Raw genomic sequence first — 24,514 nt, forward strand, 5'->3', positions numbered from 1 at the left:
GGATAACGTTAAATGGAAAAGCTTTATGGCATGTTGCACACAAGTCCAGACAGACTGTGTAACAAACACACCCCACAAGCATAGCTTGATCCTCGGCATGTGTCTAGACCAGCACTGGAGATGTGTTCATTCAGCAGCCATGGCAGTTGGCCATAAAGTGGAGGAAGCAGACAAGTATTTCTGCAGCCCAGAGACAGGATCAGGTGGGATGTGACACATCTGAAGCCCTGCCCCCTTTCATTGAACTACCCAACCCCACTGTGGCCGTGACTAAGATGAAGGATGCTCCTTTTGCGCTGCGCCGTACTTCTGAACTCAGGTTTCCTATGCAAACTGTCACAGCCCGGAGTGGCAGTGTTAGAAGCCCATTGCGAGCACATTTCAGGTTTTAACAACCGACCCACCTTATATAAGAATAAGCTGTTAACCTGGCCCCCGAGATTCTTCCCCACGGTTGTGACGGAATCCCTGCTCTTCACATTCTCCAGGCCCGTGTTCCCACCAGGTGAGGTCCTACTCCACAAGGTCAGCATGAAAGGGTCCGGTCCTAGTGCTTTCACTTGGAGATGACAAAGAATCTTAAAAGTCCTCACCCACCACACATTGCTCATCCAAGTTTCGGATCACTGAGGTTGTTTGGGCCGGGGTGGTGCTGGTCAGAGAGGGTGCCGTACAGAAGGGTTTGCTGTGACAAGGATGTAGCCATGAGGTTCTGTTCACTCCTCTCCAACACTATGTGTCAAATTGCATCCTCATAGCAAGCCCATCCCTGTGGTATTGGACTCTGAGCAGTTGGCCACTATCCCTCAAGTAACTCACTCTCTGAATGAATCTGAAGTGAATGGCATCTCTGAAAAGGGGAACACAAGTGTCTCCACCCCATCAAATCCCTCTTTAACACTCATTTACTGTGATGCCCACAATAACCTTAACACACGACATAGCTGGTGTGTTGCACAACCACTGTCTGGCCTGCCGACCTTGTGCTCACATTCTGTCTGGCTCCACCAGCTTTCTCTTGTCTTATACTTAGACCATGGGTGGGCAAACTTTTTGGCCCGAGGACCACATCTGTGTGGGGAAATTGCATGCAGGGCCATGAATGTAGGGGCAGGGGGTTGGGGTGTGGGAGAGAGTGCAGGGTGTAGGAAGGGGCTCAGGGAAAAGGGTTGGGCTGTAGAAGGGGTGTAGGGTGCAGAAGGGGGCTCAGGGCAGGAATTCGGGGTGCGGGCTCCAGCCTGGTGTCGCTTACCTTGAGCAGCTCCGGAGTGACAGCGGCATGCAACAGGGCTAAGGCAGGCTCCCTGCCTGCCCTGGCCCAGTGCCACTCCCAGAAGCGGCCGGCACCATGTCCCTGCGGCCCCTGGGGAAGGGAGGGGGGCAGAGGGCTCTGTGAGCTGCCCTTGCCTGTAGGTATCTCCCCCGAAGCTCCCATTGGCTGCGATTCTCCATTCCCAGCCAATGGGAATTGCAGGAGGGGCGGTGCCTGCAGGTGAGGGCAGCATGCGGAGCCCTCTGCTCCCCCTCTCCCCCAGGGGCCACAGGGACATGGTGCCGGCTGCTTCTGGGAGCAGCACGGGGCTGGCAATCATGCGGGCCAGATCCAAAGCCCTGATGGGCCAGATCTGGCCCGCGGGCCATAGTTTGCCCACCCCTGACTTAGATTGTGAGTTCTTTAGGGCAGGGACTGCCTTTTTGTTCTGCGTCTGGCACAGTGAGATCCGGGTCCATGGCTGGGGCTCCAAGGCGCCGTGGTTAGCCAAACATTAACTAATAATCCATACCTCCAGGAAGTCAAAGGGAAGCTCCGGAGGCTGCTCTGCAGAAGTGCCTGCTGCAGCTTTCCCAAGGAAGTCGAACTTTGAACAGAAAGATTTTCAAGACGTTACAAAAAATGATTATTTTAAAATTGGCTTTTCCCAGTATACAACAGAGAGAAAAAATCTATAGCCTGTTAGTGAAAGCAGGCCCAGCACTGTGCAAACACGAATTAACGCCAAGACAAACAAACGCTGGAGAGAGTTTTAATCCAAACAAACCAAGTTCTGTTTTGTTTCAACTGAAGTTTATTATTTTCCTTTATAGATATTTTTTTGTACTTAAAAAACCCACACGTACACATATATAGAGAGAGGCACATAAATCCTTCTGTTGCTTTCAAAACTGAACCACTGTTTCTGGTCCTTGTACCATGTGTCTTAAAAAACAAAAATCACCAGACAAAGTTTAAGAAATGAAAATTCAGACTGGGATTTTCAAAGGTGTCTATGAGGGTGAAGCACCCAACTCCCACTGGAACTGAGCCCCAGCTCTCCTAAATGCCTTCAAATGACCCAACCTAAAGGGAAAATTCTGCCTTCAGATACATGCACACAACCCCTATTGCTTTTCGAGCGAGTTAAATCTGCACAGCTGAAGGCAGAATGCACCCTTACGAGACAGATTCTGCTCTCAGTCAGCAATGGTGTAAACTTGGAGTTAACTCCCCAAAAGCCAATTGAATCAATCTGGAGTCACCCACTGGGGGAAAGTGGAGTTAATTCCAGATTTGCAACTGGGATCAGAATCCAGCCCGCAGCGTTTAAACATGCATCATGAAAGATCATGAAAAATAAAGTAAAATTGCAGCAGCAGCAGAGAGAGAGAAAAAGACACCGTATGGCTTGCGACAAGAGATTGCTCCTGAATCTCAGGAAGGCAGCAAATGCCTGGTTTTTGGAAATACTCCTGAGAGTAAACACAAACTAAGCAGCCAAAGCATATGAAGCTACAGCACCCCACCCGGTGTATTTACCAACCCCAACACTGGAGGCTGAAGAAAACAGCAGCTGTTCAGTTTTTAAATGGCAGCTGTAGAAACTTTGGACAACACCACGTGCGACGATGAGATCACTAAAGAGAAGGAAAAAATAACCAACATTTAAGGATAAGAAATAATGTTCTGATAGGAGAGATGCCCAGTAGGTGACACTTGCTCAGGAGGTCGGGCATGCACTTGTATGCCAGCATGTACAGCCCTGTGCGCACGCGCGCGCACCCACCCACACACCCACACCCACAGAGTTTAGTTTTAAGGCTGAAAAGATGACGAGAACCCTGACCCAATCCGTGACGGCCCTGGCTATGCTCTCAGCTCTGAGCCGGAGTCATTAAACCGCCACCTGCTCTTCACCAAACCCTTTACAACTAGTGGCCTACGGTTTGGTTTGATATTAGGGGAAGGGGGGGAAAGCACAGCACCCAAACCTCACAAGACAAGCTCCATTGGTGACCACAAAACTAGAGCGTTCAGAATCCTGCAGCCAGTGAACTATTTGTTTTTCTTACATTTCAAGCTTAAATTTAAAACCTAAAAGGAGACTGCAGTCCGCAGCGGCTAGTCGAACCCGTGCCACTCGCTCTGCTCCGAATCGTATTCCAGCTCCGCCCCGATGCACCGGACCCCCTCCAGCAGCATGGGTGTGCCGTGGTGGCGATCTGCAAGACAGAATGGACTCTGCTCACACAGCAATACAGGGACGGAGATCACCGGCTGCTCACTGATACCCGGCTACACTAGCTTAGGCATGGATCGTGGCAATACCCTCTCTTCCCAGGAGGGAGGGATATCGATCCTGCCAGTGAGACCACAGCTGGTATCGTTCGCAAGCATCTTTCTGTCGCTTTCTGGACAAGGAGTTTCTTATTATTTGTAAATCAATAGGGCCTAGAAGTTGGGCCCCTGGGTGCTGTGCACTTTACCTAGCAAGAGACAGTCCCTGCCCCAAAATTCTTACAGTTTAAAGAGACAAAACGTGGGAGGGGAAGGAGAGACTCGCCCATAGTCACACAGGAGGGAAGAGAACCCAGGTGTCCTGTCTTCTAAGTCCAGCATCCTCCATGCTGGTGTAACTCCGGGCTGCTTGGTGTGGGGCTCTGTCGCACCCGAGTGGCCGCTAGATCAGCTAGAGCTAGAGTCTTCGTTTATTCACTCTAATTTAAGGTTTCGCGTGCCAGTCACACATTTTAACATTTTTCTAGAAGGTCTCTTTCTCTAAGCCTTTAAGTCTGAACGATTGTTGTATGTAAATAAGGTTTTTAAAATGTTTAAGAAGCTTCATTTAAAACTAAATTAAAATGCAGAGCCCCCCGGACCGGTGGCCAGGACCCGGGCAGTGTGAGTGCCACTGAAAATCAGCTCGTGTGCCGCCGCTGGCACGCGTGCCATAGGTTGCCTACCCCTGAGCTAGAGATTGATGAGTTTGCTACAGCAGTGGCTAAGAGCCACCTGTCTTTTAGCTCATGCAGTACAGGTTCACACACAAAGCTTCAGATCTCCCAAGTTTGACCCCACCCGCCGCCACCAGCTTTGTTGGCATTACACTGGCACCTGCGAAACTGAGCAAGTGAAACCTGATTCATGGGGAGAGTATGGTTTTTATTGAGACTGTTTCAAACAGTTTTTACTAACACCTGTTTAATGCAATCCGGCCCTGGGGATTCAGGATGGCCCGTCAGCATGGGTTATAACTTTAAGCCTGTGCATAGTTCCACTGAAGTCAATGAGGCTTACTCACACGCTTAGAGGTAGGCACATGCCTTTGTCCCTGCCTGAATAAGAGCAAAGGTGGGTGGCAAGATCTCCAGTGAAGATTGTGGCATATGCTCCTACTTCACATCTGAATCATCCCAAGATTTCTCCATCCATAAGGATGGTTAGAAATACCAGGAATGTCAAACCTTACATATAAAATAATCACAACACACGTTCCCAGACCTTCCTTGTACCATACAGCAAAAGGGTACAAATAACAAATTCTGCTGTGTCACAAGTTCAGGGACAGGGAATATTTTAGAAGATTCTCGTCTTCCATGCACATTTTTCCCTATTAAAATTTCCAGTTAACAAAACTGACAAAGATCACATCCTCTCACTTCCCTCATTGCAAATTAATATTAAATTGCAAGCTGTCTGTCACAGATACTAAGGTCAGAAGGGACCATTCTGATCATCTAGTCTGACCTCCTGCACAGTGCAGGCCACAGAATCTCACCCACCCACTCCTATGAAAAACCTCACCCATGTCTGAGCTATTGAAGTCCTTAAATCATGGTTTAAAGACTTCAAGTAGCAGAGAAGCCTCCCTCAAGTCAACCATGCCCCATGCTACAGAGGAAGGCGAAAAACCTCCAGGGCCTCTCCAATCTGCCCTGGAGGAAAATTCCTTCCCGACCCCAAATATGGCAATCAGCTAAACCCTGAGCATATGGGCAAGATTCACCAGCCAGATACTACAGAAAATTCTTTCCTGGGTAACTCAGATCCCATCCATCTAATATCCCATCTCAGGGGATTAGTCCTATTTACCCTGAATATTTAAAGATCAATTACTTACCAAAATCACATTATCCCATCATACCATCTCCTCCATAAACTTATCAAGTAGAATCTTAAAACCAGATAGATCTTTTGCCCCCATTGCTTCCCTGGGAAGGCTATTCCAAAACTTCACTCCTCCGATGGTTAAAAACCTTCGTCTGATTTCAAGTCTAAACTTCCTGGTGGCCAGTTTATACCCATTTGTTCTTGTGTCCACGTTGGTGCTGAGCTGAAATAATTCCTCTCCCTCTCCTGTATTTATCCCTCTGATATATTTATAGAGAGCAATCATATCTCCCCTCAACCTTCTTTAGTTAGGCTAAACAAGCCCAGCTCCTTAAGTCTCCTTTCATAAGACAAGTTTTCCATTCCTCGGATCATCCTAGTAGCCCTTCTCTGTACCTGCTCCAGCTTGAATTCATCCTTTTTAAACATGGGAGACCAGAACTGCACACAGTATTCTAGGTGAGGTCTCACCAGTGCCTTGTATAACGGTACTAAAACCTCCTTATCCCTACTGGAAATGCCTCTCCTGATGCATCCCAAAACCGCATTAGCTTTTTTCACAGCCATATCACATTGGCAGCTCATAGTCATCCTATGATCAACCAATACTCCAAGGTCCTTCTCCTCTTCCGTTACTTCTAATTGATGCGTCCCCAACTTATAACTAAAATTCTTGTTATTAATCCCTAAATGCATAACCTTACACTTCTCACTATTAAATTTCATCCTATTACTACTACTTCAGTTTACAAGGTCATCCAGATCCTCCTGTATAATGTCCCGATCCTTCTTCGAATTGGCAATACCTCCCAGCTTTGTATCATCTGCAAACTTTATTAGCACACTCCCACTTTTTGTGCCAAGGTCAGTAATAAAAAGATTAAATAAGATTGGTCCCCAAACCGATCCCTGAGGAACTCCACCGATAACCTCCCTCCAACCTGACAGTTCGCCTTTCAGTAGGACTCGTTGCAGTCTCCCCTTTAACCAATTCCTTATCCACCTTTTGATGTTCATATTGATCCCCATCTTCTCCAATTTAACTAATAATTCCCCATGTGGCATGGTATCAAATACCTTACTGAAATCTAGGTAAATTAGATCCACTGCATTTCCATGTAAAACCATGTTGTATTTTGTCCCATTTACCATTGACTTCAATTAATTTCTCCTTCAAAATTTTTTCCAGGACCTTGCATAATACAGATGTCAAACTAACTGGCCTGTAGTTACCCGGATCACTTTTTTTTCCTTTCTTAAAAATAGGAACTATATTAGCAATTCTCCAATCATTCGGTACTACTCCTGAGTTTACAGATTCATTAAAAATTTTTGCTAATGGGCTTGTAATTTCAGGTGCCAATTCCTTTAATATTCTTGGATGAAGATTATCTGGGCCCCCCGATTTAGTCCCATTAAGCTGTTTGAGTTTCGCTTCTACCTCAGATATGGTAATATCTACCTCCATATCCTCATTCCCATTTGTCATGCTACCATTATCCCTAAGATCCTCTTTAGCCTTATTAAAGACTGAGGCAAAGTATTTGTTTAGATATTGGGCCATGCCTAGATTATCTTTAACCTCCGCTCCATCCTCAGTGTTAAGCGGCCCCACTTCTTCTTTCTTAGTTTTCTTCTTATTATATGGCTATAGAACCTTTTACTATTGGTTTTAATTCCCTTTGCAAGGTCCAACTCTACTCGACTTTTAGCCTGTCTCACTTTATCCCTACATGTTCTGACCTCAATTAGGTAGCTTTCCTTGCTGATCCCTCCCATCTTCTACTCCCTGTATGCTTTCTGCTTCTTCTTAATCACCTCTCTAAGATGCTTGCTCATCCAGCTTGGTCTACAACTCCTTCCTATGAATTTTTTCCCCTTTCTTGGGATACAGGCTTCCGATAGCTTCTGCAGCTTTGATTTAAAGTAATCCCAGGCCTCCTCTACCTTTAGATCCATAAGTTCTTCAGTCCAATCCACTTCCCTAACTAATTTCCTTAATTTTTGAAAGTCAGCCCTTTTGAAATCAAAAACTCTAGTTGCAGATTTATTTTTGTTAATCCTTCCATTTAGTTTGAACTGAATTAGCTCATGATCACTTGAGCCAAGATTGTCCCCTACAACCATTTCTTCTATGAGGTCCTCGCTGCTCACCAAAATTAAATCTAAAATGGCATCCCCTCAAGTCGGTTCAGCAACTACTTGATGAAGGAATCCATCAGCTATCGCATCTAGGAAAATCTGAGCCCTATTATTATTACTAGCACTGGTCCTCCAGTCTATATCTGGGAAGTTAAAGTCTCCCATGATCACACAGTTTCCATTAGTATTTACTTCATTAAAGACATTAAAAAGGGCTCTATCCATATCCAAATTAGATCCCGGAGGTCTATAGCACACCCCAAGCACTATTGTAGGAGAGGCTTTACTAGTTATCTTCCCCAATGTAATTTTTGCCCAGACGGACTCTGTCTTATCCATTGCATCGCTTCTTATTTCTTTACATTCTACCTCATCATTGATATACAATGCTACTCCACCCCCTTTACCTTTGTTTCTGTCTTTCCTAAACAGCACATACCCTTCAATACCTGTAGTCCAGTCATGACTACTATTCTACCATGTTTCTGTTATCCCTATAATATCTAAAAAGAAAAGGAGTACTTGTGGCACCTTAAAGACTAACAAATTTATTAGAGCATAAGCTTTCGTGAGCTACAGCTCAAATGCATCCGATGAAGTGAGCTGTAGCTCACGAAAGCTTATGCTCTAATAAATTTGTTAGTCTTTAAGGTGCCACAAGTACTCCTTTTCTTTTTGCGAATACAGACTAACACGGCTGCTACTCTGAACCCTATAATATCTAGTTTCACTTCCTGCACCAGTAGCTCTAGTTCCTCCATTTTGTTACCTAGGCTCCTCGCATTGGTGTATAAACATCTTAATTTTTGCTGTTTGGCCTCGCTCACATTTTGTACCCTATTAGGCACAGTCATTCTACAGTCAGTATAACCTATTAGACTAGTATCCACACCGCCCTCGCTCCTTATATACATTCTCCTACCCACGGCTGTATCCTTTCTAATCGTCTTCTTCCCTCTCAATGCTAACATCTGGCGTGGAGATTACCTGGACATCTCCCAACCATCTCCCCCTAATTCCTAGTTTAAAGCTCTCTTTATCAGTTGTGCCAGCCTTGATCCTAGAAGTCTATTTCCTTCCCTACTCAGATGAAGTCCATCCCGAGAGAACTGTCCTCTGTCCGTGAATGCCTCCCAGTGGCCATACATCCCAAAGCCCTCCTTATAGCACCACTGCCTAAGCCATCTGTTGACAGTCATAATCTTGTCACACCTTTGTTGCCCTTCTCTAGGAACAGGAAGGATCTCGCTAAAGATCACCTGAGCCTCAATTTCCTTAAGCGTCTTCCCCAGCCTAGCATAGTCTCCCTTAATACTTTCCAGCGAGAATCTAGCCGTATCATTTGTTCCCACATGAAGGATAATTAGGGGATTCTTTCCCGCTCCCTTTAGGATCCTTTTCAACCTCAGGTCTACATCCCGTATCTTAGCACCTGGAAGACAGCACACCCTTCTATTCTCTGGATCAGCTCTAGTTACAGGCCTGTCTATTCTTCTCAATAAAGAGTCCCCGATCACATAGACCTGCCTTTTCCTGGTGACGGTGCTATTCTCCAGTCTCTCCCCTGTTCCCTCTGGCTGCAAGTTCTTTCCATTCCTATTTTCCCTTATAATCCTCTTCAACCCATCCTGTATCCTCCTGGGGCTCATATTTGGTGTAGTCTCCCTTGACTCTTCCGCTTTTCCTATAGGACTAGCCTCTCTTCTCTTCTTCCTTACCCTTCCACCTTCAACAAGTACCTGCTGAGCCCCTTCTTCATTTTCCAACTCTGCAAACCTGTTCCTAAGCTCTATTTCTCCTTCACTAGCCCGTCTTTTCCTCTGCCTGGTTCTTTTAGTTACATGCTTCCACTGACCACTTTCCTCACCCAGTCTCCCCTCAAAATTCCCCAGCCCTGCTTCCATCCGTGAGTCTGAGCTTTTCCCTTCAGATACCTCATATCTTTGCTCCATCATCTGCTCAAACCCCTTCCTAAACTCAACCAGACTTTCCACCTGCATCTCCAAACCTCGGATCTTTTCCTCCATCAGCTCTATCAGACGGCATTTCATGCAGAAAAAACTCTTACCGGTTCCCCCCTCCAGGATCATGTACATACCACAGCTTCCACATCCAGTCATCCTCAATGTGTCTTCCACTACAGGAGTCACTCCCACAGCTGCCTCTGTATCTGTCATCGCCTTCCCACCTAAATCCTGTTAATCTGGAAAACACAAACCACACCAAAACACCACCCCCCCAGCAAAAGCAAACCCCAAACAAGCACAATACAAACTCCCTTTTCAAACTCCCACTCAAACTCCCCTGTTTAGAGCTCTGTTTGCTAGCTCCTGTGCCGCTGCAGCTGTCTGGAAAGCTGTCACTTTCCAGGTCAAGAAAAAAAATGGAAAGATACCACAATTGCAAAGTCTGCATGGCTTTCTGATCAATTAATTACACTGAATGTAATTTCACTGTCAAAGAACACCAGTGATGAGTGAGGGTTAAATGAGTAATAATGTATATAGAAGTAGAGGTGGATAAAGAGAGTTGTGTGTGAAATAGGGGAGAGATCATCTTTGATCATTAAATCTGAACAATTCTTCTGAATTCTGAGACATAGGAACTTAACAGTAGAGAAATTACTGTTGATCCACAGGGTATTATCCATTTCTACTCCACGCTGATTAGGCCTCAGCTGGACTATTGTGTCCCGTTCTGGGCACCACATTTTAGGAAAGATGTGGACAAACTGGAGAAAGTCCAGAGAAGAGCAAAACATAGATTCATAGATACTAAGGTCAGAAGGGACCATTCTGATCATCTAGTCCGACCTCCTGCACAGCGCAGGCCACAGAATCTCACCCACCCACTCCTATGAAAAACCTCACCCATGTCTGAGCTATTGAAGTCCTTAAATCATGGTTCAAAGACTTCCAGGAGCAGAGAAGCGTCCCTCAAGTCAACCATGCCCCATGCTACAGAGAAAGGCGAAAAACCTCCAGGGCCTCTCCAATCTGCCCTGGAGGAAAATTCCTTCCCGACCCCAAATATGGCGATCAGCTAAACCCTGAGCATATGGACAAGATTCACCAGCCAGATACCCAGGAAAGAATTTTCTATAGTAACTCAGATCCCATCCATCTAATATCCCATCTCAGGGGATTTGGCCTATTTACCCTGAATATTTAAAGATCAATTACTTACCAAATCCCATTATCCCATCATACCATCTCCTCCATAAACTTATCAAGTAGAATCTTAAAGATTCTAAAGATGATCTATGAGAGAATGTAGTGGGGTGGCTGCCCCACTCCTGGAGAACAGGGGTTAAAAGCACCCAAGCTAGGCTGATTAAGATGGCCACAGCTGTGGCTGCTTCACCAATCAGGGCCTGGCTGGCCCTGATAAGAGGGCTGGGGGCCAGGAGCTGAAGGAGTCTCTGCTAGCCCTGGAGTGGGAAGGGCCTGGCTGCCTGGGAGGTACCTGAAGCAGAGCCGTGCTGGGGAAGGGCGAAGGGAGCTGGGGAGCTCCAGCCTGAGGCCTTGCTGAAGGCCTCCCGAGGTACTGGGGCTGCAGAGGGGCAGCCTGGGAATAGGCAAAGGCAGCAGGTCCAACCCCCGGCCAGTGATGAGTGGCCATTACAGACGGCAGTTTGTCCCAGTGAGAGGGGCTAGGCGATGACTGGCAGTAGCCGCTGAGGCAAGGTGGGTTTAGAGGGCTGGGGGTTCCCCTTGGAGGGGAAACCCAGAGTGTGGGGGTACTGCTGGGGCAGAACCCCGAGGTAAAGGGGCACCAGGGTATGGGAGGGACACGGGGCTTGAGGCAGATGAGGCACTGGCCAGCAGAGGGCGCTCCGGAGCTGAAGTTGAGCTAATTCCCAAGACGACCAGCAGGAGGCACTGTGCCGGAGAGTCATCATCTCGCTACAGGAAAGATTGAAAGAAATGGGTTTGTTTAGTCTGGAGAGGAGAAGACTGAGAGGGGACATGATAACAGTTTTCAAGTGCTAAAACTATAAAAAATAAAAGGTTGTTACGAGGAGGAGGAAGGAAAATTGTTTTCCTTAACCTCTGAAGATAGGACAAGAAGCAATCGGCTTAAATTGCAGCAAGGGCGGTTTAGGTTGGACATTAGGAAAAACTTCCTGTCAGAGTGGTTAAGCACCAGAATAAATTGTCCAGGAGGTTGTGGAATCTCCATCGTTGGAAGTTTTAAAGAGCAGGTTGGACAAAAACTTAACAGGGGTGGTCTAGTTATTACATAGTCCTGTCTTGGGTGCAGGGGACCGGACAAGATGACCTTGTGAGGTCCCTTCCATTCCAACTCATCTATGATTCAAAGAAGTCAATTAAAAAGCTAATTACTTTACCAGAAGGAGAGATATAAGGAGAAGTACTGTTAAATCCCTATTCTAATAAACATTTCCAATTAGCCAACAAAAAAATAATTATACAGAATCCCACATACGCTCACAACTTGCTTGCTTTATGAGAGAGGATGGATCAAGGTTCACTCAGCTTACAACTATTTAGGATTTTGCTTAAAGGATCTATTAGTTATGTGGAAAATGGGGTGGGCAGCAAGATGGCAAAAATCACTGATGACACAATATTATTTAGACTCTCAGATTCCAAGCCTGAGGGGACCATTGTGATCATTTAGTCAGACCTGCCCCAAAATTATTCCTAGAGCAGAGTTTTTAGAAAAGCATTCCATTCTGATTTAAAAATTGCAAGTGATGAAGAATCCATCATGACCCTTGGGAAATTGTTCCGGTGGTTAATGACTTGCACCATTGAAACTTCATGCCTTATTTAGGAAACAGAGCAGAAAAAACTAAGGACTGAACCAGGCCAGGTGAAATGCAATGGACGATCAAATGCAATGCTGATAAATGCAAGGCAACGTGCACTGGAAGGAATAATCTGAACGCGCTAAAATCAGCTGCATTAATTCAGTGATAGGACCTTAGTGTCAATGTGGACAGCTGAATGATTACAGCTGTGCAAATAATGACTACAGTGAACTTCCGAGTCACAAACTGACCATTAACCACACCCCTCATTTGGAACCTGACGTACACAATCAGGCAGCAGCAGAGACAAAAAAACCCCAAATACTGTACAGCACAGTACTGTGTTAAACAAACTTCTACAAAAATAAAGGGAAAGTTGAAAAAAAAAAAAAGATTTGACAAGACAAGGCAACTGTTTCTGTGCTTGTTTCATTTAAATTAAGATGGTTAAAAGCAGCATTTTGCTTCTGCGTAGTAAAGTTTCAAAGCTGTATTAAGTCAATATTCAGTTGTAAACTTTTGAAAGAACCACCATAACTAGGGCCCTACCAAATTCACAGCCGTGAAAAACACGTCATGGACTGTGAAATCTGGTCTCCCCCGTGAAATTTGGTCTTTTGGGTGTGCTTTTATCCTATACTATACAGATTTCACGGGGGAGACCAGCGTTTCTCAAATTGGGGGTCTTGACCCAAAAGAAGGTCCTGGGGGGGTGCCACAATCTTATTGTAGTGGGGTCGCAGTGTTGCCATCCTGATTTCTGCGCTGTCTTCAGAGCTGGGTGGCCAGAGAGTGGCAACTGCCAGCCAGGCGCCTAGCTCTGAAGGCAGCACTCCACCAGCAGCAACGCAGAAGTAAGGTTGGCAATACCGTACCGTGCCTCCCTTACTTCTGCTCTGCTGCCTTCAGCGCTGGGTCAGGACCCTTACAGTTACAACACTGTGAAATTTCAGATTGAAATATCTGAAATCGTGAAATTTACAATTTTTAAAATTCTCTGACTGTGAAATTGACCAAAATGGACTGAATTTGGTAGGGCCCTACCCATAACGTTTTGTTCAGAGTTACAAACAAGCTCCATTCTTGAGGCTGTTTCAATTCACTGGTAATTTTTAAAAGTCCAAAAAATGAGTTTCAGGTGGAACAAATTTTCATTTCAATTTCAACCAATTTAACATTTTCAATGTTTATAACAATAAAAAGTCATTTAAACACACATACACACACCCTCCGCCAAATGAATTTGGCGAAACTGAAGTGAATTCACAAAACCTTTCAGTGTCACCAAATCTGCATTTTTTCACTGGAAAAAAGTTTTGTCCTAAAAGTTTTGCCCAGCTTTGGTGCTGATCGAGGTGCAGCAATGGTCAGAATGGCGTTCCAGCTCCACACCATCCCCTGTGCCCCACCCACCGCAGAGGCCTAGAGGGCCAGGCTCGCAGGGAGACACTGCATTTTAGGACTGCACCTCTGGTTACACATGTCAGTGCGTTACTGCATGCATTTGTCATTGCCCTCTCTCAAAGGGCAGAAGAGGATTCAGAGACAGGCAAAAAAGCAATTAGAGACCTGGAGAGATTCCCTTATGATGAGAGATTACAATGCGATTGTATAGCTTAGAGGGAAGATGGTTAAGAGGGGACATGATAGAGAAGGACACAGAATAATGGATGGCCCAAAGGAAGTAACCATCCAGTGTTACATTAGTGAGGATGTAAATTCTCTTGCTTCGGGGCATAAGCCAAACGCTGTCCAATGGGTCACGTCTTCTCTTGGGGATATTGTTACCGCAAGTTAGCTAGAACAAAACTTTTTTTCCTATTAAACACAGACAGCCATGGGGATTAGGAAGAAATTTCTTCCTTAACTGCTCACCAGGGGGTGTTCAGCACCTTCCTCTGCACAGGTGTGACCTGCCACCTTTGGAGAGAGAATACTGGTGGAGAACTGGTCTGAACTGGGGTAATTCCTACCCCCCTACATCACTCAGGCAGCCAGGCATCTCCCCCTGTTAAATGTACAATAAAAAGGGACACACCTGTAACCCCAGTCTATAAAACCCTCTCCTTATCTGCTTTGCTATCTAGGGCCTGTCCACACTACAGAATTAGGTCAACATAAGGCAGCTTACGTGGACCTAACTATGTAAGTGCCTCCACTACAATGTCGGTCCCACTGATGTAACTCGCCCACTAAACTGCTAGTAGCTCCACCTCCGCGAGAGGCATAGCGCTTAGATCGATGTAGACACTGTGTTACCTACATTGCCTGTTGGCTGTCAGACCTGCATGGGGCTCACAGCCTGGAGCCCCGCTGCCAGGGACAGCCCACAGCCCTGCTGCCACCTCCCAGTGAGGGACTGGGGTGAGGGAAGGAGATACTGAGCCTGGCCACTGCCCAGGGTCTCCTCCCACACCCTCAATCCCTCACTGGGAGGTGGCTTGGCTTTTTTCCCTCCCTGCCCCCAGTCTCTTACACTGGGAGGTGGCAGCAGGGCTCAAGCTGACAGCGCGGTGTGGGGCTCTCAGTGGGAGCTCCCCCCAAACTCCTGGGGCAGACAGCCCGAGCTGTGATGCCATCTCTGGGCTGAGTTTCACAGCAGGGAGCCCACCAGCAGTGGAAATGACATTCTTGTCAGTTTCATGGCTGCTATTATCCTCTCCAGCTGTCAGCCCAGGAGCTCCAGCTGTGAGCCCCACCTGGGCTGACAGCCAGAGCCAGAGACAAAATATGAAACAAGGGCAGCCATGAAACTGACAAGAATGTCAATTTCACTGCTGGTCGGCTTCCTGTTGTGGAATTGAGCCCACCACCTGGCTCACAGCTGGGGCTGTCAGCCCCAGGGGGTGGGGAAGAGGTTCCAGCTGTGTGCCCTGCGTGGCTGCCAGTGCCCCATAATGCCCCACTTCAGTCAGTGCAAGTGCTCCTGGTGAGGATGTGCACCACCAGCAGTAGTAGTGCAGTGTGGACACCAACAGCTAATTTAATTACTGCATTCATTGTAGGTCAACTGAAGTCACCCTAATTCTGTAGTGTAGACAAGCCCTAGGACTCACAGGCTTAAGGCTTAAAATAGGAGGTGGTCAAACTGTGACCCCCTAAGAGCCAGGCAGGCAGGCAGGCAGAGACCATGGTGATGGGTGCAGCATAAGAACATGCATAGAACAGATCTTGGCAGGAACAGGCGAGTTGTCCGTCCTTCATATGCCAAGGTGCCTAAAATCATCATGTTTAAACTGAGAGAATGAAAACAGCTGGTTGGTTTGGATTGCTGGCAGACCAGTGGGAAGCAGCAGGCTGGGATTGGCAAGGATCCTGTTCTGTTCGTGGCATATGCATAGAGAAGTTAGATAAAACACGGAAAATACTCTTCCTGGAAGCTTGTAATGTAACACTGCTTTATTTCTTAAAATCCAGCACCTTAACATACGCAAGAACCAACATCAGAGAGAGACAAATCAGGCTGCTCCCTAAAATAGAGACACATGACTAACCCCCTTGCTCTGGGCTGGCTCTTTGCAGATTGACTCTTGAAGACCCAGAATGCAGGCTTCCCCACAGAAACACCTAGTCTGCAAGCAGGACCAGGAAACCCCTTACTCAGAAAGTAATAGCTGGTAATCTCAGGTTTCAGAGTAGCAGCCGTGTTAGTCTGTATTCGCAAAAAGAAAAGGAGTACCGGTGGCACCTTAGAGACTAACAAATTTATTAGAGCATAAGCTTTCGTGAGCTACAGCTCACTTCATCGATGAAGTGATTGGGTTGGTAGTGATCAATGGCTCCATGTCTAGTTGGCAGCCGGTGTCAAGTGGAGTGCCCCAGGGGTCGGTCCTGGGGCCCGTTTTGTTCAATATCTTCATAAATGATCTGGAGGATGGTGTGGATTGCACTCTCAGCAAATTTGCGGATGATACTAAACTGGGAGGAGTGGTAGATACGCTGGAGGGGAGGGATAGGATACAGAAGGACCTAGACAAATTGGAGGATTGGGCCAAAAGAAATCTAATGAGGTTCAATAAGGATAAATGCAGGGTCCTGCACTTAGGATGGAAGAATCCAATGCACCGCTACAGACTAGGGACCGAATGGCTCGGCAGCAGTTCTGCGGAAAAGGACCTAGGGGTGACAGTGGACGAGAAGCTGGATATGAGTCAGCAGTGTGCCCTTGTTGCCAAGAAGGCCAATGGCATTTTGGGTTGTATAAGTAGGGGCATAGCGAGCAGATCGAGGGACGTGATCGTTCCCCTCTATTCGACACTGGTGAGGCCTCATCTGGAGTACTGTGTCCAGTTTTGGGCCCCACACTACAGGAAGGATGTGGATAAATTGGAAAGAGTACAGCGAAGGGCAACAAAAATGATTAGGGGTCTAGAGCACATGACTTATGAGGAGAGGCTGAGGGAGCTGGGATTGTTTAGTCTGCAGAAGAGAAGAATGAGGGGGGATTTGATAGCTGCTTTCAACTACCTGAAAGGGGGTTTCAAAGAGGATGGCTCTAGACTGTTCTCAATGGTAGCAGATGACAGAACGAGGAGTAATGGTCTCAAGTTGCAATGGGGGAGGTTTAGATTGGATATTAGGAAAAACTTTTTCACTAAGAGGGTGGTGAAACACTGGAATGCGTTACCTAGGGAGGTGGTAGAATCTCCTTCCTTAGAGGTTTTTAAGGTCAGGCTTGACAAAGCCCTGGCTGGGATGATTTAACTGGGACTTGGTCCTGCTTTGAGCAGGGGGTTGGACTAGATGACCTTCTGGGGTCCCTTCCAACCCTGATATTCTATGATTCTATGAACTCAGCCTCTCATGGGGCACCAACTCCCAGCACACACTGGCTAATTCCATCCCCACCCCACATTTAGACAGGGTGGATAAAAACCAATGATGGGGGGGGGAGAGAAATCAGGGTTTTTTGCTTAAAATTGGATATTTTTATGTTATTTAAATTATAAAAAGTTTTTCTTTTTAAAAATAAACTTATTTAAAAAGAAATCTGAACTTAACACAAAATATGTCAAGGGCCTAAGTTTATTATAATCTCTTAACATATTTAACTACAAAATATAAATGCTGAATCCACGAGCCTCTATCAAAAACTGTGAGTTAAAGGTTCTCTATATAAAGAATCAGGGGTAAACATCTTACTTTTCAGGTCAAGCTCTATAAATATGGCACAATAGCTTACGTATTGCAGTCAGGGCTTGTTTTGTTTAGTAACAATAAATTTTATAGGCTGGCCTGTGTTTAATTAAAATCCAATTACCATCCCAATGCAGCTTGAAAGAAATCATGGCCAATAAGTTAATTATCTAGTAAATAAGCAACGTCATTCACCATTTTCTAGCATACTAAAAATGTACAATGAATGAATATGAATCTGAAAACATTAGGCTATATACAGTAATTGCTTAAATAGAATTACGTAGTTACAGTGCATCCCACTAGGAAGCAAAAAGAGATACCAGCCTAGAGTAAAGATTCTCTTTAGTTGTAAATGAAGATGTTTTAATGGCTGTATCAAGCAAGTAGAATGTACCTTTCTTTAGAAAATAACTGAAGTACCAATACATAATGACAGGTTTCAGAGTAGCAGCTGTGTTAGTCTATATTCACAAAAAGAAAAGGAGGACTTGTGGCACCTTAGAGACTAACAAATTTATTTGAGCATAAGCTTTCGGGAGCTACAGCTCACTTCATTGGATGCATCTGATGAAGTGAACTGTAGCTCACAAAAGCTTATGCTCTAATAAATTTGTTAGTCTCTAAGGTGCCACAAGTCCTCCTTTTCTTTTTGAAGTACCAATGGAAAAGTTGATTAAAACTGATTATTTAAATTGAGGCCTTCCCATTGGTGATTTAAAGCGCCTGGATTTAAATCAGACCCCCCTGCATTTAGAATACACCCAAAAAAGTAAAATTATCCCTCGGGTGACTCGCTTGTCTCCTGGGCCTGAGGACTTTGGGGGCTGTCCCATTTCCTAGCCCAGCTACTAGGGGTGCTGTTCTAGGAGGAAAGGTCCATTTTTGACCTTCAGAAGGTGAAGCTGGTCAGTCAGCAGACAGGTTGGTTTGGGTTAGGTCCATCTCTGTGCTTCTGGGAACCTTCCCATACACCCCACAATTCTCTGCTCCCCACAGCAACCTCCTTCCCGACTGTGCCAGGAGTCGCAGGACGGCCAGTCACTTCCCTGCAGCAAAATCAGCTCCAAAATACTGCAAAACTCCAGTTTTCCTGGGGCTTTTATTGCAGTTTTGAAGTTTTATTAAAAAACACATTTCATTGGATCTGCTGCTCAATCTTTACTCCCATCTGCCGAGCCAGGGGGCAGGCTGCTCTGCACATCACTGCTAATTGCCCCCTCATCTCACTTCGGCTTCATCTCCAGTTCATTAACTCCATTCATGTGCCAGCACCAGAGAAAACAAATTTCCTGCCCAGTGTGATGTTAACATAGGCAGGATATTAATTCGAGGGCTGATACTTGTAAAAGATGGCTCCAGATTGGACCTTCTGCAAGGGAACCTCCAACCTGCCTCCTTAGAATTGTCCAGCTCTGATTCCACAAAGCACGTACTTAACTTTAAGCATGCGCTTAAATCCTTTGCTGAATCGGGGCCACTGTCTCCTTGTGCGATGTGCTGTAAAGCCACTAGCCTGAGAAAGGAGATGCCAGGACACCAGGTTCCTTGGGGACCTAGGGCCAGCGCCCTGGGGCCTGATCTCATTGATGTTGAAGCAAAGGGAGTCACTGCAGCCGATGTAATTCGGAGCAGAGCCTGGCCTAGCTGGGACAGAGGCTTGGGCAAAGACCCTGCCGGTCTCCCTCCACAGCCTTATTTTCTCCTTCAGGAGCCCTCCCTAGCGGGCAGCGTATTTGCCACAGGGACCCCCAAACCAGAACCACCTTGCCGTCACTTCCCAGGCCCTACAGCAGCATAGCTCCCCCATGCTGCCACCCAACCCTGCCCCTGGCTCAGCGGGGGGTCCAGCATGGAACTAACACGGCTGCTACAAACAGCGTCGGGCCCATTAATAGGATGTGTCCAAAGCTGGGTAATTATTCAGAGGGAAAGGAGAGATTATACAGAATCAGCTCCAAAGCCGCCCTCTGCAGATCGTAATGCGTTTAAGGAGAAAGTCATCTCTAATTAAACCAGGGAGAGAGCGAAAGCTGAATCCTGTACAGAACCAGCAGGTGGCAGCAAGGAGTTGAGACAGATTGGAAAACCCCATCCGAGGGGGCTGCTAGGGCATGTCTAACACTAACTACCCGTCCCTCTCCTTATGGGCACCCATCACCGTGGCCTCTGGGCACGTCACATTAGCTGAAGAGAAATGACTGGCTGTGGTGGGCACTGATGGCTGAACAAGTTCTCCTCTAGTTGTAAAAAGACAAGCAGGTAAGTCCATTCCTCACCTTCCAAATGGGTAAACTGAGGCACAGGGAGGTTTCCTGGAGTGCCAATGCACCAGTGGCAGAGCCAGGGAGAAACCCCAGGTCTCCTGACTCCTGGTTCTCTGTCGATCTGGATCATGCTGTTGCTCCTGTGTCATAGGTAAGTTTGAGTTCAGAGTGAAGTCAGCATATTTTAGCACCAAATTCAGTGTTTGGGATTCAAGATTTAAGCCCCGGGTCTGGTATAGGGAGCGACTCACAGAGAAAAGCAACTGACAGACAAAGCAGCCGCTTTCCACTCCTTCAGCGCATGAGCGACGCTCACTGAATGCCAAGTGACATTCCTTTCCCTCTGATCAGGTCAGACCCCGATCTCCGTCACACTGGTGTAAACTCAGCCTGCCACTCCCAAGTTACTCCGGATTCACACCAGTTCACCAAGATGTCAACGTGGCCTGCGATTACAATCACAGCACACGCTCAGCGTGAGGGCGTCTGGGTGTCTGCTTACACCTCAGGTATAATCCACACCTCCATTTAAGTCACTGCTGCCTTTGGCCTACACACTTACCTGGGCCTCCCACGTGCTGATCCTGTGGCTATTACCTCAGCTCTTTGAGAGGCTGGGGGAGGCCATTTTAAGCAGCCCAGTCCATCTCCAGCAGCTCCTGCCCAAGAGCTCAGCCAACGCCACTTTTGCTGCATTGCCTGAGCAGAGCCGCCCATTTTGATCTGCCGGGGAACGGCAGAGACGCACAGCCCGTAGAACGCTGCAGCGAGGAGCTGCACGATGCAGGGCTGTGTCTGTGCTGGAACCCGGCCGTTTCAACGGAAACCTTTGCAGCTCTCCTCGCGGTAGATCTAAATTGCACTGGGTGCCCGTGCCCCGAGCAATGGCACCGCCTTAGCACTCGCAGACACAAGCGCTGCCTTCCAGGAAGAGGTACAGATCCAGCTGTTCCCGAGCCATGCAGCTGAGAGCAGCCAGAGGTACAACAAGCCCTACCTTGCTGATCCGTTGTAAGGAGCTGATCCAAAGGCTGCTGAAGTCAATGGAGCTGCACATTGACTGCTCGAAGCTTTGGATCAGGCCTTATATGTCCTGGCTCCCCATTCTCTCTCCCTCCATCCGAGACGGTTATCACTCCGTTGGCAGGCAGCGTTGGCCGTGATGCCAAGTGTCAGCTGCAGGTGCCAGGGGATTTCGGTTTCAGAGCTTGAAAAGCTGTTTTGTCCACTGCTGTTCTTCAAGCCTAATTTTCTCAGCTATTTTTTTTTGTTGTTATTAGGGTCGGTGGGAGCTCTGCTGGGATGAGTCACCCCTTATGCTGGAGCGGGGCTGATAAGAAGCTCAGGGAATTAAGGGAGCACTGTTGGGTTAAACTCTGGCCTGGAAACAAGCTCTATGTCTCCAACTGGTGCTACTAATAATAACTAGATTAGTAACATCGGGGGGAAAAAATCTTTTAAAATCCAGGCCTCCATCCTGCAAACCCTTCGGCACGTGCTTCAGCCACGTCAGGGCTGTGTAATGTGCTTGGAGTCGTGCCTGTGTTTGCAAGACTGGTGCCCTAGTCTGCTGTCTGCATATTGCTCAGCTTGGACAGCGTAGCTGGGCAGGCCAGTTTCACTTATGGGAGGACAAGGACCCGCCCCAGCAGCCCGTGTGGGTGGGGAACAAAAAAGCCACCATGTGACGAGCCAACAGCATTTCCACCCAGCCACCAGCCGAGTCAGTGGTGCGCTGCCGGCTCAGGTGGAATGGGGGACACAGCGACAGCAGACTGCACGAGAGTCAGTGCCCGAAGGCAGGGCTGCAGGAAGGGTGGACAGCAGGACACGCTCAGTGCTAATATCACTGCTGTGGTGACTGGCACTGGGCATGTCCATCCATGGGTCTCAAAGCACTCGACAAACGACTACCAATGACAATTCACACACACACACACCCCCCGGACAAGCAGACCCATTTTACGGACTGAGCCAGATAGAGAATAATAGCCTACTACTTCTGCTACTCGGCTGAGTTGACACCTCTAGCTCAAGGGATGGAACTCTGTGTTTTGGAGCGAAAGGGCCAGGGTTCAAACCCCATTAGCTGCCTGGAGTACGTGTCAGGGGGTTCACAGGCTCAGAGAGGTTGAGTGAGTTGCTAGGTTGCAGGGCCAGGGAACAGAACGCTCTATCTCTTGCTTCCCGCAGGTCTGAGCCTTAGCTGCTGAGCAGCTCCCATACCCCTTTTAACTTTGACTAAGGTGCATTGCGGTAAGATTTAGAAGCCAGCAACTACAAGTCTGATGAGGCATCAGGTGTGTAAGATCGTACGATCTCACGTTCCTATCAGTGCATTTACTCTGGGGTACACCGAGGGTCAGCGATAGGCTCCTCAGGAACCAAGTACGGCCCCAAGTGGACGGAGAGCCATTCAGGAGTGCAATTCATTTCTCTAACTCACCTGCTTTGCCTGCTTTGACCCCCTGAGCTCCAGCCTCTGTGAGATCCAGCTGTTGATGGATTGTACCCACCTCTGACAGAGGCCCGACACCTCCGCCCCTGTTTACACCTTTGGCCAGGTTCATGTGGCTTTGGGAAGCCAATCAAGAATTTGAATTACATCCCTCCATTAACTGCCAGGGGGTAGTACCCCCCCCCCAACACCTGTCAAGCAGCATCTCCAAGAACTGGGTCTTATTGAGACACTTGGTTATAAGAGGAGGAAAAAGCCCCACAAAATTCTCTCTTAAAGGAGACCCAAAGGAATCTAGCTCGAAGGAATTCATTCAGGGCAGGTCTCCAGCCTGTGTTATGTAGGAAGTTAGACTAGGAGATCAGCTTCAGAATCTGTGAATCGAGGGGTAAAACACAAGCAGCCCTTTCTGGACAGAAACACCAACAAACTCTGCATGTTAGCTAGGGGACGCCCTGAACCCATGGGGCTCTCCCCCTACACTGTACCTGCTTGGAAGTAGGCAGGAGATGGGGGCTGCTTACCTGGAGACAATCTACAGCAACTTACCTCAAACAATTCCTCCTCCCTTATCAATGACCCCCACAGCAACCTTCCGCTCCTGAGCTGTTACTGTCTCTGTCTGTGAACCCCCAAGACACACACCAGGCAGACAACAGGGGTTGAACCCTGACCCTTTTGCACCAAAACCCAGAGTTCCATCACTTGAGCTAAAGGCATCAGCTCAGCTGAACAACAGCAGTAGTAGGCTATTATCCTCTATATGGACCTGCCCCACTCACACACAGCACCCTACATTTCATCTTGCCTTATTTAGTTCTTCAGGGCAGGGGAGGCAGCTGTAGGTTTGCAGAGCATTGTGGAAATTCATAGCGCCAGGTACAATATTTTGTCTAAAGTCCTCAGCATGGGATTTTGCTGTTCACAGCTCAAAGAGAGAACAGCTGCTGTTGCCAGCTCAATCGCTCCGTTAGTGCTGCTGCGTTCTAGTTGCACTAGGATAAGATATGCACGGGGGCTGATACGCCATCCAGCACAAGGTGCAGAGCTCTCCTGGGCTCTAGGGGAGGAGCTATTTGGAGGCGTGCGGGGGGGGGGGAGGGAGTGGGAACGTGGCATGCTCAGGGAAGAGGCCCGGGGTGGGGATTTGGGGAAGGAGTTGGAATAGGAGCAGGGAGGGGGCGGAGACTTTGGGGAAGAGGCGGGGCGGGGCCACATGGAAGGGTTGGAGTGGGGGCAGGGCCGGGGGCGGCGGGGGGTTGAACACCCAGGGTGAAGTGGGGAAGTCGGCACCTTTGAGACAGAGGACTCCTCTGACCCGAGCCAGGGCCCAATTCTGCAGGGGCTTGAGCATCTGAAACTTCTACTGAAACCGCTGGGAGACGCAGCCAGTAAGGGGCTAGCTCAGTAAATACACTTGGGACAACAGCTGCTCGATTTGAAACACTGCTCTAGTCCGCCCTCCTGCGTAGGCCAGGCCGCTTCGTTCCGCCCTGTTACCCCGCGTGGAACCCGGTCACTTGGGTCAGACTCGGCATTTCAGTCCCCGGGAGACCGAACTGCTGTGTGGCCCAAGCAGAGGACAGGAGGGACCGGGGAGCGGCCAGTGCCCAAGGAGGCTGATCAGGCGAGATGTGCCCACGTGATCCATCAGACGGCTCGTGCCCCAAGCTGCATAGGAAGGTGAAAACCCCCAAGGGCCCTGCTCATCTGAGCTGGGGGTAATTCCTTCCCGGCCCCAAATCTGGGCGTCCATTTGGCTCCTAGCCTTGGTGCGACACTCCAGCCAAGCTCCTAAGGCAGATTTAAAGTGTCGCACCACCTCTTGCCCCAGCCCTGCCCAAGATGCACACAGGGGGATGCCCCACGTCGTAACTTTCACGCAGAGGGGAAGCAAATTCACAATCAGACAATTCAAGCCCACATGGCTGGCTTGAGAATGGCAAGAGACACCCCCCACGTGCCTCCCCTAGCTCCCCTTCGCTGGGAAACCCCAGCCCCCGTAAACACGGCATCCCGGTGAAGCCAAGCGACGTTCCCCTGGCCCAAGGGGACAGTGACGGAGTGTGGATCTGTCAGATCTCCATAGCATGCGGCCCAGCATACAGCATGGGGTGTCTATAGCGGTGTGGACACGAGTGCAGATGGCTGCTGCAGTTAAGAACCCCTCCCCCAGCCTTCCTATTTTTCTCCCACACTCTTTAGGCAAATAACAGGGGGCACCTCAGGTACTTATGGGGTCTCTATCCTCTCAGTGCTTCGCAATCGTTCATGTACAATGGGAAAATGCTGATTTCGCTATTGGATGGGTGGGAAACTGAGGCACGGAGACTATGGGCCAGATTTGTCAAGGGATTTAGCACCTAAAG

At 47.9% G+C, this 24,514-nt stretch overlaps 1 protein-coding gene and 1 long non-coding RNA gene across 6 annotated transcripts in view; one reads left to right on the top strand and one right to left on the bottom strand.

The window, feature by feature from the left end:
* Positions 1-2,048: 2,048 nt before the first annotated feature.
* The window catches only part of C4H20orf27 (chromosome 4 C20orf27 homolog), a 172,707-nt gene continuing 150,241 nt past the window's right edge, over positions 2,049-24,514 (bottom strand). For 2 of the 5 annotated variants that reach the window (XM_038399985.2, XM_043512870.1), the window contains 2 exons: positions 3,328-3,477; positions 2,049-2,892 (listed from right to left, as the gene is read on the bottom strand). In XM_038399985.2, the coding sequence (XP_038255913.1) occupies positions 3,377-3,477 (101 nt within the window). In that variant the 3' untranslated portion in view covers positions 2,049-2,892; positions 3,328-3,376. Of the gene's footprint in view, positions 3,478-14,159; positions 14,293-24,514 lie in introns of all 5 variants that reach the window. The other 3 variants (XM_043512871.1, XM_043512869.1, XR_006280666.1) reach the window with 2 other exon arrangements.
* Positions 4,183-9,982, top strand: LOC122459770. Its single transcript, XR_006280667.1, has 3 exons — positions 4,183-4,949; positions 8,551-8,552; positions 9,864-9,982. It is a non-coding gene; the product is annotated as an uncharacterized LOC122459770 (long non-coding RNA).

This window comes from Dermochelys coriacea, chromosome 4 (genome assembly GCF_009764565.3).
Source record: "Dermochelys coriacea isolate rDerCor1 chromosome 4, rDerCor1.pri.v4, whole genome shotgun sequence".
Classification (NCBI taxonomy): Eukaryota; Metazoa; Chordata; order Testudines; family Dermochelyidae; genus Dermochelys; species Dermochelys coriacea.